Consider the following 15,318-nt stretch of genomic DNA (forward strand, 5'->3'; position numbering starts at 1 on the left):
ATCTAGTTTCCACTCGTGTGGATCCATGATGTTTCTGCTTAGGTCGTCTGCCAATGTGTTTTTCTGTCCAAGAATTGTGCTTGTAATTGAACCTGGGAAGACAGTGCAGTGTTTCACAAGGTCATTGCTTGCCTGCATAGAGGGTAGGAATGTGTGCCCCCTTGCTTGTTTATGTACCACATTACTGTGGTATTGTCAGTCTTTGTTAGTTGTCCTGGGTGTAAGAGGTCTTTGAAAGCTATTAGGACATTCTGTACTGCTAGCATTTCTTTTTGATTGATATGCAGATGCCTCTGATCTGTAGTCCATTTGCCCTGAATGCACTGTCCTGCCATGTGTGCTCCCCAGGCATAGACTGATGCATCTGTTGTCATAGTTTGCCTGGCTGGGGGTAAGGTGAAAGGCTGACCCTTGTTGAGGTGACATGCCTGTGCCCCCCATAGAAACTCCTGTTGAAGGCAGGGAATGAGTGTGGTATCATTGTTTCCAAGCTGAGGCTGTGCTGAGTCCATACGCTTTTCAGGTACCATTGTAATTTCCTCATATACAGTTTTGCAAATGGTATTAGTAGTATGCAAGCTGTCATGAATCCCAAGGCCTGCAGAATTTTTCTTGCAGGGAGTTGGGTCTTTGTTGCCATTATTTTGAAATACTGAGTCAGCTGTTGTTGCTTGTCTGGCATGAGATAAGCCATCTGGGCCGTTGTATTCAAGCTGGTACCCAGGAATATTATGTTTTGTGGGGGCACTAGTTTTGATTTCTTTTTGTTTACTGTGTACCCTAGGCAACTTAGAAGGTGTTTGACAAATGCCAGATGCTTTAAAAGAATGTCCTCGCTTTCTGCTTGAATAAGGCAGTCATCCAGGTATGGGTATATTTGAAGGATCGGACTTCCATAAAACTCTTTTGGAACTATTTAATAAACAGGGGTTCGAGTTTATTAGTATTCTAATTAATCATTATAAAACGGAAATTGCCACATTAAGAAGTGAGTTGAAAATCTTAGAACATGCAATTAAATCGCATGTAGATTTCCCTAGATATAAATACGACTATAAGCGTATTTTTACCAGTATTGAAGCGGTCACGATTAAACTTTTGAACGGTAAAAAGAAAACAATCATTAGGGACGAGCATCAATATCGAGAAGGAAAAGCTTATCCTAGACCACCTGTAGTTCATAAACCTTCTGGTGATAGCCAAGTGTTATTGCAATCACCATACAACACACATCAGCCTAATGCCACGACCCCAGTTGGAGAAAGTAATATGATTGTTGACCAAGGGCCAGTCCTTCGTAGAAGCGAAAGGATATATAGCAATAACATTAACAATAATAGGAATGTTCAAAACGCCACGTATAATCAAGGTAATACAGCTGCCCAACAACAGCACGATTGTGATTTTGGTAACCAACCTGGAACAAGTGGACAACAGGTTTTTCCAAAGGGCCAATACAATCAGCAGAGGAGGTCGAACCAGAACAACAATCGTGGGCGCCAGAGGAACAAACGCAACCAACGCAGGAGTTAGATCAACTGTGTCATAGCAGTCCTTATATTTTAACAAATCTTAGTGGGGACTTTCAAGTTTACAATTTTACTGTGTTACAAATACCTCAAGATATTGTGGAATTTTTTTCTAAAGGCTTTACGTTTGTGCCTGACTTTCATATGAACACAGTTAAAACTATTTTAGACCTGAAATTGTTTGTTCGTAAACTTAACCTTAATGCCCTCTTGGGACAGTCTAATTCTTTTTCTAACTCCTTGAGAGTGTCTAGTTTATTCAGCCCTCCTCTTCATCCGAACTTACTGTTGTTTGAGAAAATGAGCAAAATTGATTTAAGAACTTTAAGCTCTAATATACACACAAACAGGAAAGCTAAAAGTAATATTGATAATTTTGAACATGACTTCATACTCTTATTACATAAATGTAATATAAGAGTAATGAAGCCGGATAAGGGGGGTGGCTTAGTTTTAATGGATCAGAACACCTATGTGCAAAGGATGAAAATACTTGTTAACACTTCAGCCTATGATTTGGTAAGTCAAAATGAGCTTAATATAGCCTATAGAAAAATCAAGTCTGTTTTACAAGAGTTATTTTTGGAGGGCTCTATCGACATGGATTTGTACAATTATCTATCAGTTTTAGCCCCAAGGATCCCAGTATTATTTGGCACACCGAAAATTCACAAGAATATTATCGAACCTCCTTTTAGGCCCATTGTTGATGGGCGAGGATCGATTACCTATGGATGTGCCAAATATATAGACAGTATTTTAAAACCTCTAATTCAAGGGGAAAGACAAATTTCTAAGGATTCTTGGAGCTTTCTGACAGATTTAGCAAAGATCCCTTTCCAACATGATTACTTATTTTTAACCATAGATGTTAAAGATTTGTATACGGTGATACCACAAAATATAGGATTGGAATGGATTAGGGATTTTATGCATGAACGACGAATGAAAGAAAATAGTATCTACCTGGTTGAAACACTCCTCCAATTAGTTTTAACTAACAATTTCATGTGGTTTGAGGGGCAAATCTACCTCCAAAAAACAGGGGTAGCCATGGGCTCCCCTTGTGGAGGTAGTTTTGCCAATTGTGTTATGGCTCACTGGGAGAAGACTTTTCTTTTTAACAACAATTTATTTAAGGATAATGTCACCTGGTATACTCGTTACCAGGATGACAAGTTTTTAATTTGGAAAGGACCCAGTGAGCTAGTTCCAGTATTTATTTCCACTATTTCGGCCTTTACTGATTTTTTCGAATTTACATACGAAATACAACAGAACCACATTCACAATTTATAGGAAACCCACTTACTCAAATTCATTCCTTCATTATACAAGTTGCCACCCTCACCATCAGAAAAGAGCGGTCATAAAAGGCCAAATGGTGAGGGCGGCGAGAATGGTTTCTGATGAAAATGACTTTCTGGATGAATGTTCATTTTTAGAATCAATGTTTATTAAACGAGGATATCCGGCTTCCTTAACAAAAATTTCATTAGAAGTTATTGATAAGAGAAAGTCAGGACATTTTAAGCCCCTTTTGAGTAAACTTGATTCAGAAAATGAAGGAAATGAAAACAGTCTAGGCGGTGATGCTTCCTGTTTAGTTGCCCAAGATTTCCGTGCAAGTTTTTTGTGCACTTATAGTTTAGACAGTTATGAAATTAGAGAAATATTAAACAAAAATTGGGTACTAATTTTAGAAGACACTGGTTTGAGCAAATTGTTAGGTGATAAACCAAAGATCACCTATAGGAGGGGTCCCAATATCAAAACGCTTTTAGAGCGTCAAACTAAAACTGGTAAGGTTAAAAATAAAGGTATGTTTAAATGTGGGGCATGCCGTCAGTGTAAGTTTCTATACACTGATAATCAAGTGAGCATTAGAAATAATACATTTAAAATTCAAGGTAGATATTCATGTACATCAAAAGCTGTTGTCTATTCAGCCATATGTCAGGAATGTTCTGCATTCTATACAAGTAAAGCCGAGAGGGAGCTAAAGCAGCGTATTTATGACCATCAGTACGCAATTAAAAAGCAGGACATTACCAATGCCCTAGCAAGACATTTGGTAAACAACCCAGATCATAGTTTTAAGTTTACAGTGTTATGGCAAGTGCCATTTGATCCTAGGGGTGGTCCATGGCAACTTGATTTAGAGATCCAAGAATTATGCTGGCAGATTAGAACAATGGCATATGCTTCACCAGGGTTAAATGAGTTTATGTCTTTAAAATGCGTACTTAGAAAATTAGCTATGAAGAGATGAGTTGTTTGAGATTTAAAATAGATTGTACTAATAGTGTATGAAATGATTCTAGTACATTTATCAAAGAACTGTAATTAACTCATTATTATATTTTAATATTTATTATTGGTTAGCATATTTAATAATGTTACTTATAGATTGTATTTAATAAAATCAATTCAATCTATTTAATTATATGTATAACCAAATAGTGAGCTTTTGCCATCCCAAATAATGTTCCTGTATAGGCTGTTCATTTTTTGTAGAGGTTGTTCGTCATTTGTGTTCGCTGCATTCTGGCCTTAGGGGAACGAGAAAGTGTTTACAGTATTTTACTTAATTTTTAATTCAATATATATAAATATATTTCTATCTATTGAAATTAAATAATTTAGAGGATTTTTAACAATAATTTATTAATTGGTACTAAATGAAGAAGGTAATGGTGTATCTAACAAATGATCAAGCATTTTTAGTTTGTAGCTGTTAAGGTTTGCGTACTGTTTTGATTATGTATACTTGTTTAATTGTTGCTTTTCCTTTTATTTTTCTTATTGGTTAATTGATGGTGATTAATTAATAGCATAAGGTTATATAAGGTGGATTTAATTAAATTGCAAGATGTCTGATGAAGGAAAGGTACTGTCCTTTCCGAAAGCGCTTATTAAACTTGTTTCTTGTTTTTAAGCGAATCTCCAGTTTATTGCGCCGCCAATGTTTTGTTGTTTACACAGTTTTGGAATTAGTTTGTGGTTGATATTTGAATTCCTCTTTGTCTGCAGAATGCAATTACTGGTGCCAGGCATTTTGTGAAGACCCTGGGTGCAGTAGATAAGCCATTGCAGAGAATTGATAATGCGTTGAACCTGCAATGAAGCGGAGGTATCTTCTGCAATTTTGTCTGATAGAGACATGCAGGTATGCCTCCTTGAGGTCCAACGTTACCAGCCAAGCATTCTTGCCAGGCATGGGAAGAAGCTGCTGTAGTGTTAGCATCTTGAATTTTGGTACTTGCAGATAGGTGTTCAGAATTGAAAGATCCAGAATGGGTCTCCATGCTTTGTCCTTTCTTGGGACTAGAAAGAGTCTCGAGTAAGATCCTTGTCCTTGCTCCTGTGTAGGTACCTGTTGAATGGCTCATTTCCATGAGAGCTGCAATTTGTTTTTGTGCCTCTGCCCATTGATTTGGTGGCAGGTTTGGCATTCCTTTTTTCCTTGGTAAGGTATGAAAGGGGAATCTTTATCCTTGAGAGACAATGTTTAGGACCCATTTGTCTTTTGTGATGATGTACCAGTTGTCTGCAAAAACTGATAATTTTCCTCCCAAGGGAGCTGCCAAGAGAGATTTGCTTGGTAGTTTGAGGATTGAGTCATTGTGTTTGTCTTCTGCTAGCTTGGGGCCTGTCTTCTCCTCCTTTCTGGGTAGCAGTACCCCAAATTGGCGAGGTTTGTAAGGGCCTTGTGACTGACCTCTGTCCTTTGGGTGTCTGTATTTGCCTCTCTGTGATCTGTCAGAAGCTGGAAAGGACCAGTTTTTTGTTGGACAATTTCTGCTAAAACGAGGGGGTTGTACCTGCAAAAAAATCCTTGACCGTCTGCATAGACTCTACCTTATCCTCCATTTTCTTTAAAACCTCTTCTGCTTTGATACCAAATAATGCATCCTGTTGTAATGCTGCATCCAATAATTTTGCTTTAACATGATCAGGAAGGGTTTTTGTTCTTTTAACCAAGCATGTCTATGTATGACAGACCCAGTAACAGCTGCTCTACAGGAAGCTTCCAATGAATCAAATCCATATTGTAAAGTATGTTTGCCCACCTGTTCAGCTGCATGCAACAGATCCTGCATTTCCTTGAATTCAGACTGTTCAGTATGTGTGCTCATTTTTTGTTTTAATTGAAACATTAGGAATTGCTGATATTTCAGCATGTGAAACTGACAATTTAATGCTCTCATAGCCAGAGTTGCTGAGGTGTATATTTTCCTTCCCCATCTATCTAGGGCTCTGGAATCCCTTTCAGAGGGCACAGGATTTTTAGCCAGAGAAGCTTTAGCTCCCTTAGGACCCTGGGAAATTGTTTCTGGGTCAGCCACAGGGCTTTTATAAAGGGATTTGTGTGAGTCAGGTACTCTGTAGTATCTGTCTGGTTTGGCTGGAGCAGGAGGTAGAGAGTCTGGATTTAGATTAGACTCCAAGTAAACATCATCCACAATATCTAAAACTGGAGGGATAGCAAGAGGTCTGTGCTGGGGTAGTAAAAGAAACTCTCGGAGCCTTTTCTTAGAATCAGAGTAGTCCTGGCCTTCCTAGTGGAAATGTTCCCTTACGGTATGTAAAGTTTCCCCAAAGGAGTAGTCTTCAGGGGGAGATGCTGAGGGAATAAGAGTCTTCAGCATCAGAGTCTTCATAAGGTTGAAAAGGGTAATCCTGTTCCTCAGAAGAATCTGAGGAAATTGAAGCCTGGTCAGAGGAAGCATAATCCTCCTCTTGTCTTGGTCTTTTATCAGGAGGGGGATGGGAACCCCTGATTAAGGTAATCAAGTCTTCGGCCATCTTAAGCATCTGTTTCTTAGGCATGGGGCCTTGAACTGTAGACTGATGTACAGTCTTCTTTCGTTTTAAAGGAGTTTTAAGCTTAGCAATAGATTTAATGGGGAGTGTAGTCGGTCTGAAGACACCTTCTGCAACAGAAGGTGTTTCCACTGCACCGGTGTCTACTTCTGCTCCGGTGTCGGAAGGGCCTAATGAAGATGGCTGCGTCGGCCTAGTAGACTCCGCTTGAGAATCCGCAGCTGTCTGGGGTTCCAGTTCTGCGGTCGTCAGGGGCTGCGTAGGCGCTTCACTGAAAACTGGAGAACCGGCAACAGGCCCAGCAGAGGCCTTGGAGTCTGGCCTGTTCCAAGACTGCCTGTCCTTATCCTTGCGTTTTTTATGCATGCCGGTCGTCGGCTGCTCTGACGGCATGATATAATTAAATTTCCAACCAAACTAGTGTCGTGCGAAGTCAAAACGGCATTTGATAGTTCGTTTATTAAACCTAGCACAAAACCGACAACCTGTGACGTCGTGGTCTGGGCCTAGGCAAGGAATACAATAGGAATGAAGTCCTTATGAGGTATTTGCTTCCCACAAGAAATGCAATTGTTAACTTTTTCTGACATTGGACTGAGGCAAGAAAAGGTTCCCCAATGGGGTACTTAGCTTTATTGAAGACTTCGGACTGAAATTCGAATCGAAAATCTCATGTGTCGGCCGACCGGCACTTGCGAACTGCTTCTGCTTCGGGCACCCCACGGCAAGAAAGACTGAAGAAAATGGTGTTGGATGCCTCTTATATACCCCTGGCGCAATGACGTCAGGGAAGAAGCGACAGCAACCGACGCCGGACCAAGACTTTGGAATTCAGGCCAACTGCGGGACCACCTGATGGCAGGATAACCCAAGTGTGATGACTGCAGCAGGGTAACACGATGAACATCTGGAAAGGTTAGGCAGATCATGCAAAACTTATATTTCTACAAGCACAGCAAAGAATCATGGAAGTTTTAGTTGAATCAAAACACAGACACACACAGACACACACAGACACACACAGACACACACAGACACACACAGACACACACAGACACACACAGACACACACAGACACACACAGACACACACAGACACACACAGACACACACAGACACACACAGACACACACAGACACACACAGACACACACAGACACACACAATTCCTGGAAAATTAACTGTACACAGAAAAAGAAGGAATCCTAAGTTACCCCAACAGAGAAAAGGCAAAAATGCCATTTGACACAGTGATAAGCAAAATGGAAAGGGACAATTCTGATGGCACTACCTTTATTTTAATCAATTAATTTGACACACTGGCTGTTCACATATTCTATTTTACACAGTTTTTATACCCAAAAGAAAACTACAATACAATACGCTCGCCTTTTGACAACTCAAGAGTTTGAAAAGGATTAGAATACCAGCTCAGACAAGTTTCTGATTACAAAATACCAATCATAATCAGTAGTCTTCATGGCTACTTTAATACATACCTCTGGTAACCGGTAGAGCTTCATGGTACGTTGCATAGTCATGTTTCGACTCAAGTGAGAAAACTTCACTTCTACCAATTTTCTAGGATTAAGTGATCTGTGCCAGTACCTGCAGGAAATGCAAATGACTTAGATGCAAAGCAGAAATAATGTAAGATGTCAAATTCCAGATTGCATGAAGTACAATGCAAGACATCAAACTGCTCAATCTGTAAACATATTCCTTCTGTCATGTTAATCAAGCACACACCAATAAACCCACTTATTCACAACAGGAAGTTATACCTATACAATATTAAATGTGCAACGGCAAATACTTCAAGTAGTGCACAAGTCAAAATCAGTACCAACAGGGAAATATTTAGAACATTGTTAATAAATAGATTTATCTCTGTTCCAACTTTTGAATTTTTTCAACTGACCTATCTCTAATCCCCCATGGATTCTATTTGTATAACTAGCTGAACGGAAGGAGAGGTCAAAGGAAATTCTGAGAATCCAATGATAAAAGGGCAGAAAAGACAATACAGATAAGACTCAACCAAGCCTACACAATACTAACAAAAAAAAAAAAAAAAGAATTTATGTCTTACCATCACGTTCCATCTGTGTTGCTCATCTTCTTTCATTCATCACTGATGGGTTCGGTTCAGAGCCCTCGGAACAGAGTTGGCCTCTTTACCAAGCTCGCGCCAGCCAAAAAACTCTTGAGCTAAGTCCCCACCCAGAATGCCTTATTCCCAGTTACCTTAGATCGAGTTTGCTAAAGATAAAGAAGTAAAGCAGAGGTCACTTCTGCGCAAAAACCCAAGTACACCACTTAGACCAAAAGCATCCCCCAGGAGCCTTTGGAGGTGGAAAGTAATGAATGAAAGAAGATGAACAACAATGATGTTGTTAACCTTCTTTCCAATCATCACTGATGGGACAGAATCCCAAGCTACCTTGAAGTTCATGGGAGGCCCTTATGGAAGAACATTCCTGAGTACCACTGAGCCGAAGGCAGCTCTCCCTCTGTTGACAAAGTCCAATTTGTAATGACTGATAAAAATATGAGGCTTAGCCCAAGTAGCTGCTGCGCAGATGTCATCCATGGAAGTCCTGGAATGGAAAGCTACAGAAGTTGCCATAGATCTAGTGGAGTGAGCTTTAACTTTTGGCATAGGTCAGTTGCTGAGGGAATAGTTTAAGCGTATACAGTCTCTTAACCATTTTGATAATGTAGCTTTGGAAACAGCCTCTCCTATTCTGGACCTAGAAAGGAGATGAAAAGCTGTTCAGATTTACGGACAGATTTGGTCCTGTCTAGATAAAATCTCAATTGTCTATGAATGTCTAAGGAGTGAAGACAGTACTCTCCTCTACTGGCAAAGTTGGGAAAGAACACAGGTAAATCAATGGTCTGGTTTATGCAGAATTCAGAAACAACTTTGGGAAGGATGGATTAGTCTGAAGTGATACTCTGTCTTTATGAAAGACTAGATAGGGCCTCTTGATACAGAAAGCTTGTAGCTCCGAGACCCTCCTGGCAGACGTGATGGATACTAAAAACAGGGATTTCCAAGACAAAAACTTTAGGTCACACTTCGCAGCAGGTTCAAAAGGTTTTTGAGTCAAAGACTGAATAAGTAAAAGTGAAGTTCCATAGGCTGTCTAACAGGAGGCCTGATATGAGAGGTTCCCTTGAGGAAGGCCTTGCAAAGGTGTAAAGAGATAAAAGGAATGCCATCTATACCATTATGGAAATTAAAAAATGTTGCCAAGTGTACTCGTGCAGTAGAGGCAGAGGCTCCATTCTCAAAAAACTTACTCAGGTATTGGAGTACCGTGGTTACTGGAGCCGAATAAGGGTTTAGCATGTTATCCTTGGACCAGCTGGAGAACCTTTTCCATTTATCCTGACATAGTTTTCTGGTGGATGGTTTATGAGAGGCCAGAATAATGTCTCGAACCAGCAAGGAGAGATTAGCTTGCCTGGCAACTAATGGAAGTGGAGAAACCAAGCAGTCAGCTTGAGACTGGATAGATTTGGGTGACTCAGCCCTTGGGGATGAGTGATCAGATCTGGTAGAGGGTCCAGAATCCATGGCGGGTATATTAGGTGAGGCAGAAGAAAAGGGAACCAAACTTGTCAAGGCCAGAACGGAGCTATGAGGATCACCTTGAATCTCAACCGAATAGCTTTCTTTAGAAATTGAGGAGTCAGGGGAATGGAAGGATAAGAGTAAAGAAGTCCCGTGGGCCAATCATGGAGTAGAGCGTCCCTCAGTGACTCCCCCTCTGGGGGAAGTAGGGCGAAATAGCTGCTGCACTTGTTGTTTGACAGGGAAGTGAAGAGGTCGCAGTAAGGCTGGCCCCAGTGGCTGAAGATTTCCGTCACCACTTTGGGGTTGAGGGACCACTAGTGAGGCATGAGGATGCATCTGCTCAATTTGTCAGCAATCATGTTGGAGCTCCCTGGGATATGCGTTGCTATCAGAAAGCGGCTGCGGTTGGTAGCTATCGCCCACAACCAAATTCTCATGGCTTTTTGACACAAGGGATAGGACCTGGTTCCGCCTTGCCTGTTGATATACCAGACCACTTTCATATTGTCTGACTGAATAGCAATTGTCCCGGAGCTGAATGGAAGGCCTGCAATGCTAATAGCACAGCTTCAGTTTCAGAACATTGATATGCAGGTGGGCCTCTGAGGTGGACCATGTGCCTTGGACGGTCTTCCCTTGGAAATAGCACCCCCCCACCCAATCAGGGAAGCATCCATGGTCACGATGGCACTGGGCTGAGGGGATTGAAATGGACAGCTCCAAAGTTCTACGTCTGGCCTCATCCATCAAAGACAGTTCTGTTTGCAGGAGTTGGTTATTCGAATCTGGTAATGGAGGGGGTGATAGTTTGGGAACCACTGACAAAGTAGGAGCCATTGCAGGATCCGCATATGTAGCTTCGCTAGAGGCACTATCGGGACTGAAACTGCCAGAGAACCTTCTCTTGCTGAGATTTTTGTTTGAGTGAGTATCATTCGGAGCTAGAGCCTCAAAAGGTGGAGTCTGTGAACTGGGAGTAATACAAGACAGGACCGAGTATTGAACACTGCTCCAATGAACTCCATTTTTGTGCAGGAGTAAGGTTTGACTTTTCCCAATGAATTGTTACTTCCAACAATTTTGCCAGAGAGAGAGTATAATGCAGTGTTGTTACTAAAAGATGCTTGGTGGGGGCGGTGAGGAGCCAGTCGTCCAGATATGGAAACAGTCTGAATCCTTGCAGTCTCAAATGAGCTATGACCACTGCAATACTCTTTGTAAACACTCGGGGGGGGGGGCTGTAGAGAGACCGAATGGCAGGGCATGAAATTGATAACGACTGTCCCCTAGCTGGAAGTGGAGCAGACTCCTAGAGCATTTGTCCATTCTGAAGTGGTAATACGCATCCCGGAGATCTATCGAGCACATCCAATCACCTTCCTTAAAAAAGGGAGAATGGACTGAACCATGACCATCTGGAATTTGGTTTGGGTGACAGACTTGTTGAAGCCACTGAGATCCAAAATGGGTCTCCAGTCCCCCTGTCTTTTTTGGCACCAAAAAAATCTCAAGTAGAATCCGGATCACTGTTGGTCTGATGGGACTGGTTGGATGACTTTTTTGAGACAGCTTTATTATCTCTGAAGCTGCTGCTTCCCTTTGACTGGGTGGAAAGTCCAAGTTTTCTTGAAAGGTTTGGCTGATAAGAAAGGGGGATGGTGTAACCTCTGGTGATGATACTCTGCACTCAACGATCGGTGGTAATGGATTACCAGGCAGCTTGGTGCAGAGAGAAATGACCCCTGACTGCTTCCAGAGGTAAGCAATTGGGTTACTCCTCAGGAGCGCTGATAAGGCTGTCCAGAGAAGGAGTCTCTAGAGCTTTGGTTGCGAAGACCCCCTCTGCCTCTATACAGACATCTTCTGGAATTGTTACCCCTCTGCCCCTGGGGGTATCATCACTACGTGCGGCACACTAAGGACCTTGAGATTTTTTGTGCCACATCTTTCCACTCCTCCGATTCCTGGAGAAGGTATGTTAAGGACTGGAAAAACGTAGGTCCACGGCAGACACGTTCTTTCCATCTTGCTCGCACCTGGCTAGCAAGTCCTTTACTTTGGAGCCAAAAAGGGATGAAGCTTCAATTGGAGCACTGAAAAAGGAAGACAAAGGGGTCCGTGAGGTCACATATGCTCATCCAGGCAGGAAGCATCATGACAATGCCTGAACCCGCTGCTCTAGCTGCCCCTTCGGTTGCATGTGAAAGCAACCTCATGGACTAGTTGGATATTGATTCCAGGGTTGCGAGCTGCAGTGCCACTTTGTCCCTGACCTCGTCAGATAACTGTCCTGCGAGAGTCACAGAGAGGTTGGAGATAAAGTCCCTCTGGAGTCTCGTAAAATGTGCCAAATAGTTCAGGGATCATATGGCAAACGTCCCGGATGCAAAAACAAGCTTCCCAAGTATGTCCACCACCCGAGACTCCCTGTTGGGCAGGTGGGCAGCGGGACTTTTCTCAGCCAAGTCCTTCTTTGTGGCCGCCGCCACCACCATAGCATCGACTGGTAACCCTTTGGACCAATGGGGATTTTCCTCGGGAGGGGAAAGAATTCTGTCTGGTCTCAGAGGGATCGCCTCAATAAAGTCATGGTTCTTCCAAGGGTGCTGGCAGAGTTCATCGGCAGGTAGGGTCACCCAAGAGGTAGACGGCTGGGCATGGAAAGCCTGCAGGAACACAGACTCCTCAGATGAAGGGTTGGAGGGCTTCCTGTCACCTCTCTGCTTAAGTATTTCCAGGATGTCTCAGAAGGAGACATCATCAGGAGGCGACCGAGGGGACCCTTCACCATCATCGTAATCCGTGTCTCCAATTAAGGACTCCTTGGGTGAGTCCAAATGCTTCCTCTTGCACATCCTCTTCAGATGGGGGTCTCTGAGGAGGGCTCAGAGGAGCAGGTACCCTGAATATGGGTGTCCTGCGACTTTCCTGCCTGGTGTCCCGGGGAGGTGGTCTGTGACAACTGTAGCTCAGGGGGCGAAAACTGGTGTTCCAACATCAGAGGAGTGCTGCCAGAAGCAAGAGCCCTCTCCATCAAGCGGAAGGCAGGCCCGCCTGGAGAGGGATGGGAGCCCGGAAGCGAGAAAGACCACCTCGGGACTGGGGTCACACCCAGCTCAAACGAGCCCGCCCTCATGGGTGGAGCCTCAAGCAGGCTCGGCAGGGACGGCTATTGGCACTGAGGGTGGAAGCCAGGAGAAAGATGGCTCTGTGCCATGGGTCGAATTGCCTGTCCCCCAATCCCCAGATTAAGGACGGACCAGTTCCGTGGGAATCGAAGACCAAAGGGGTAGACTCTGAGCCGGAGTGAGATGCATTGTAGGTGGCAAGGTGGTGGGTTCCAAGAAGGATGTCGGAGCAGAGGGCTTCGGAACCGGGATGGTCGAAGGAGTGTAAGATGGAGTCCGTGGATAAGTGAACTCAAATCCCGCAGGTGGATGGGTCTTAGGAAGTGTGGGTATCCACCTGACTAACAACAATCTGGTCCACAAGACGCACCACATCGTGTTAAGACAGGCTCCAGGTGGATCTAGTGGATACCCTGGATGGAGAGTCAGGACGTTCAATGAAAGGGCTATAGGCTTGGCTCAGAAAAGGATCTATGGACAGGGAGCATCAGGTCCATGTCTGTCGGCACCGAGGTCTCAAGTTTCGAGACTGATGGTAGAGGAGTCCATTCCCAAGAGGTCGGTATGGTACCATAGTGGCACTTGGAGCCGAAACAGTTGGTTCCAAGAAAGCCGAAGGTCTGCCCTGAGCAGAGGTGGCTGCAGGTGCCAAAGTCATAACAAAAATGATCGGTGCCAAAAGTGGCAATAGTATCGAAGATTTCGAGGTGCTCAGAGCTGAGGAAGACGGAGCCATAGAGGCAGATTTATGCTCAGAGTACAACTTTGGGACCTTAGAGTTTATAGGCTTACCCTGATCACCCGATGGTGAGGAGGGAACCAAATGGGACCTCTTTTTGTCTTTAGAAGGAGGGGTTGAGACCTCCATTGCAGAAATGGCCTCTGAAAAGAGAGACTTGAGTAACCCCTTCAGAATCAATTCTTGCGCTTGTTAAGAGTGCATTGAGACAAACTCTGACAAATGTCAAACGAAGGCTGTACCGAAAGGTGGGCCACCCCCAAACAGTAATCACTGTGAGAATCACTATTAGGAACCTTGCCATTACAAGAGGCACAATGCTTGAAACCTGAAGTACCCTTCTTATCAGACATGTTTAGAAAAAAAAAAAAACACTACAGTCCAACAGTAAAATTCAGTCAGTCACAATTACCAATACAGATGTGTTAGAGAAGAAAGAGAACACTTTGCTAAAAACTAAAGGCAATATAAAAAATAGGAAAGACAATACCAGCAATGGTATTAAAGGGATACCACAAGCATAAGGGAGAAAGGCTGTACCAACAATGGTACTTAAAAGTTTACCAATGGTAATGAGGGTAGAGCAGAAAAGAAAAAATATAAGATCAATCAGAAGAAAACACTCTGTAAATGTTAATCGCACAATAAGGTTTAACTATCTAGAGAAATTTTCACAGAAATATCAAATAAAGTTCCACTTAGCTGAGAGCTCAGCTAAGACGTGGCTTTATGGCTACATGGCAAACGATATCTGGGTAACAGGGAGAAGAGCATTCTGGGTAGGGACTTAGCTCAAGAGTTTATTTGGCTGGCGCGAGCTTGGTAAAGAGGCCGACTCGGTTCCGAGGGCTCGAACCGAACACATCAGTGATGAGTGGAAAGAAGATTAACAACATCAGACAGTATGTTTTGTGATTTTTTTTATTACCCCCCCCCCCCCCCAACTGTCTGCCAGTCATTATCTTTCTCTGTAATCACAGCAATTTCCACCACTGGGAAGGGCAGCCATCATAATCTTCCTCTAACGTTTCACTCCCACAAGTCCTCAATAGCAGCTTGACTAACACTAGCATGAGCACTTCTGTGAATGCCCAGTGCCTGCTGCATTATAAGAACATGCCACTTAGTGAGCAAGAGTTACTCATTCCCAGCCTTTGTGCTGTACTTGAAAAGGCACCGAACCTTCATTGGGCATCCGTTTTGTAGCAGACCAAGCAGCCTTCTCTCCCCATAAGGATGGGTAAATCAATGCCAGTCACTCACTATAACTTTGCAGCTAGCTCTTTCATTGCCTGCCTCACAAGTCAGTCCTGGGAAGTCTTGGTCTCAGTCATGGCTTTATTTTTCTGTGCCACGGAGCTGCCAGAACCTTGCTATATTTTTAAACTAACCAGTTTAAAGGTACGCTTTAGCTTGCTGTTGTCATGGGATGACTGCATACAAGTTCAGTCTAATCTCAATTTGGTAATAAAATGAAACCATTGTAAAAACTGGCTACATATACAGTGTGC

General features: G+C 43.1%; 1 protein-coding gene across 1 annotated transcript in view; it reads right to left on the bottom strand.

The window, feature by feature from the left end:
• Nucleotides 1-15,318, bottom strand: part of NMT1 (N-myristoyltransferase 1) — a 1,232,576-nt gene that overhangs the window by 408,437 nt on the left and 808,821 nt on the right. Inside the window, exon 8 of the mRNA XM_044055120.1 lies at nt 7,854-7,962. Coding sequence (XP_043911055.1) covers nt 7,854-7,962 — 109 coding nt within the window. The remainder of the gene's footprint in view (nt 1-7,853; nt 7,963-15,318) is intronic.

The sequence above is a fragment of the Protopterus annectens genome, chromosome 13.part0 (assembly GCF_019279795.1).
Source record: "Protopterus annectens isolate FY-2018-M chromosome 13.part0, PAN1.0, whole genome shotgun sequence".
NCBI classification, from domain to species: Eukaryota; Metazoa; Chordata; order Ceratodontiformes; family Protopteridae; genus Protopterus; species Protopterus annectens.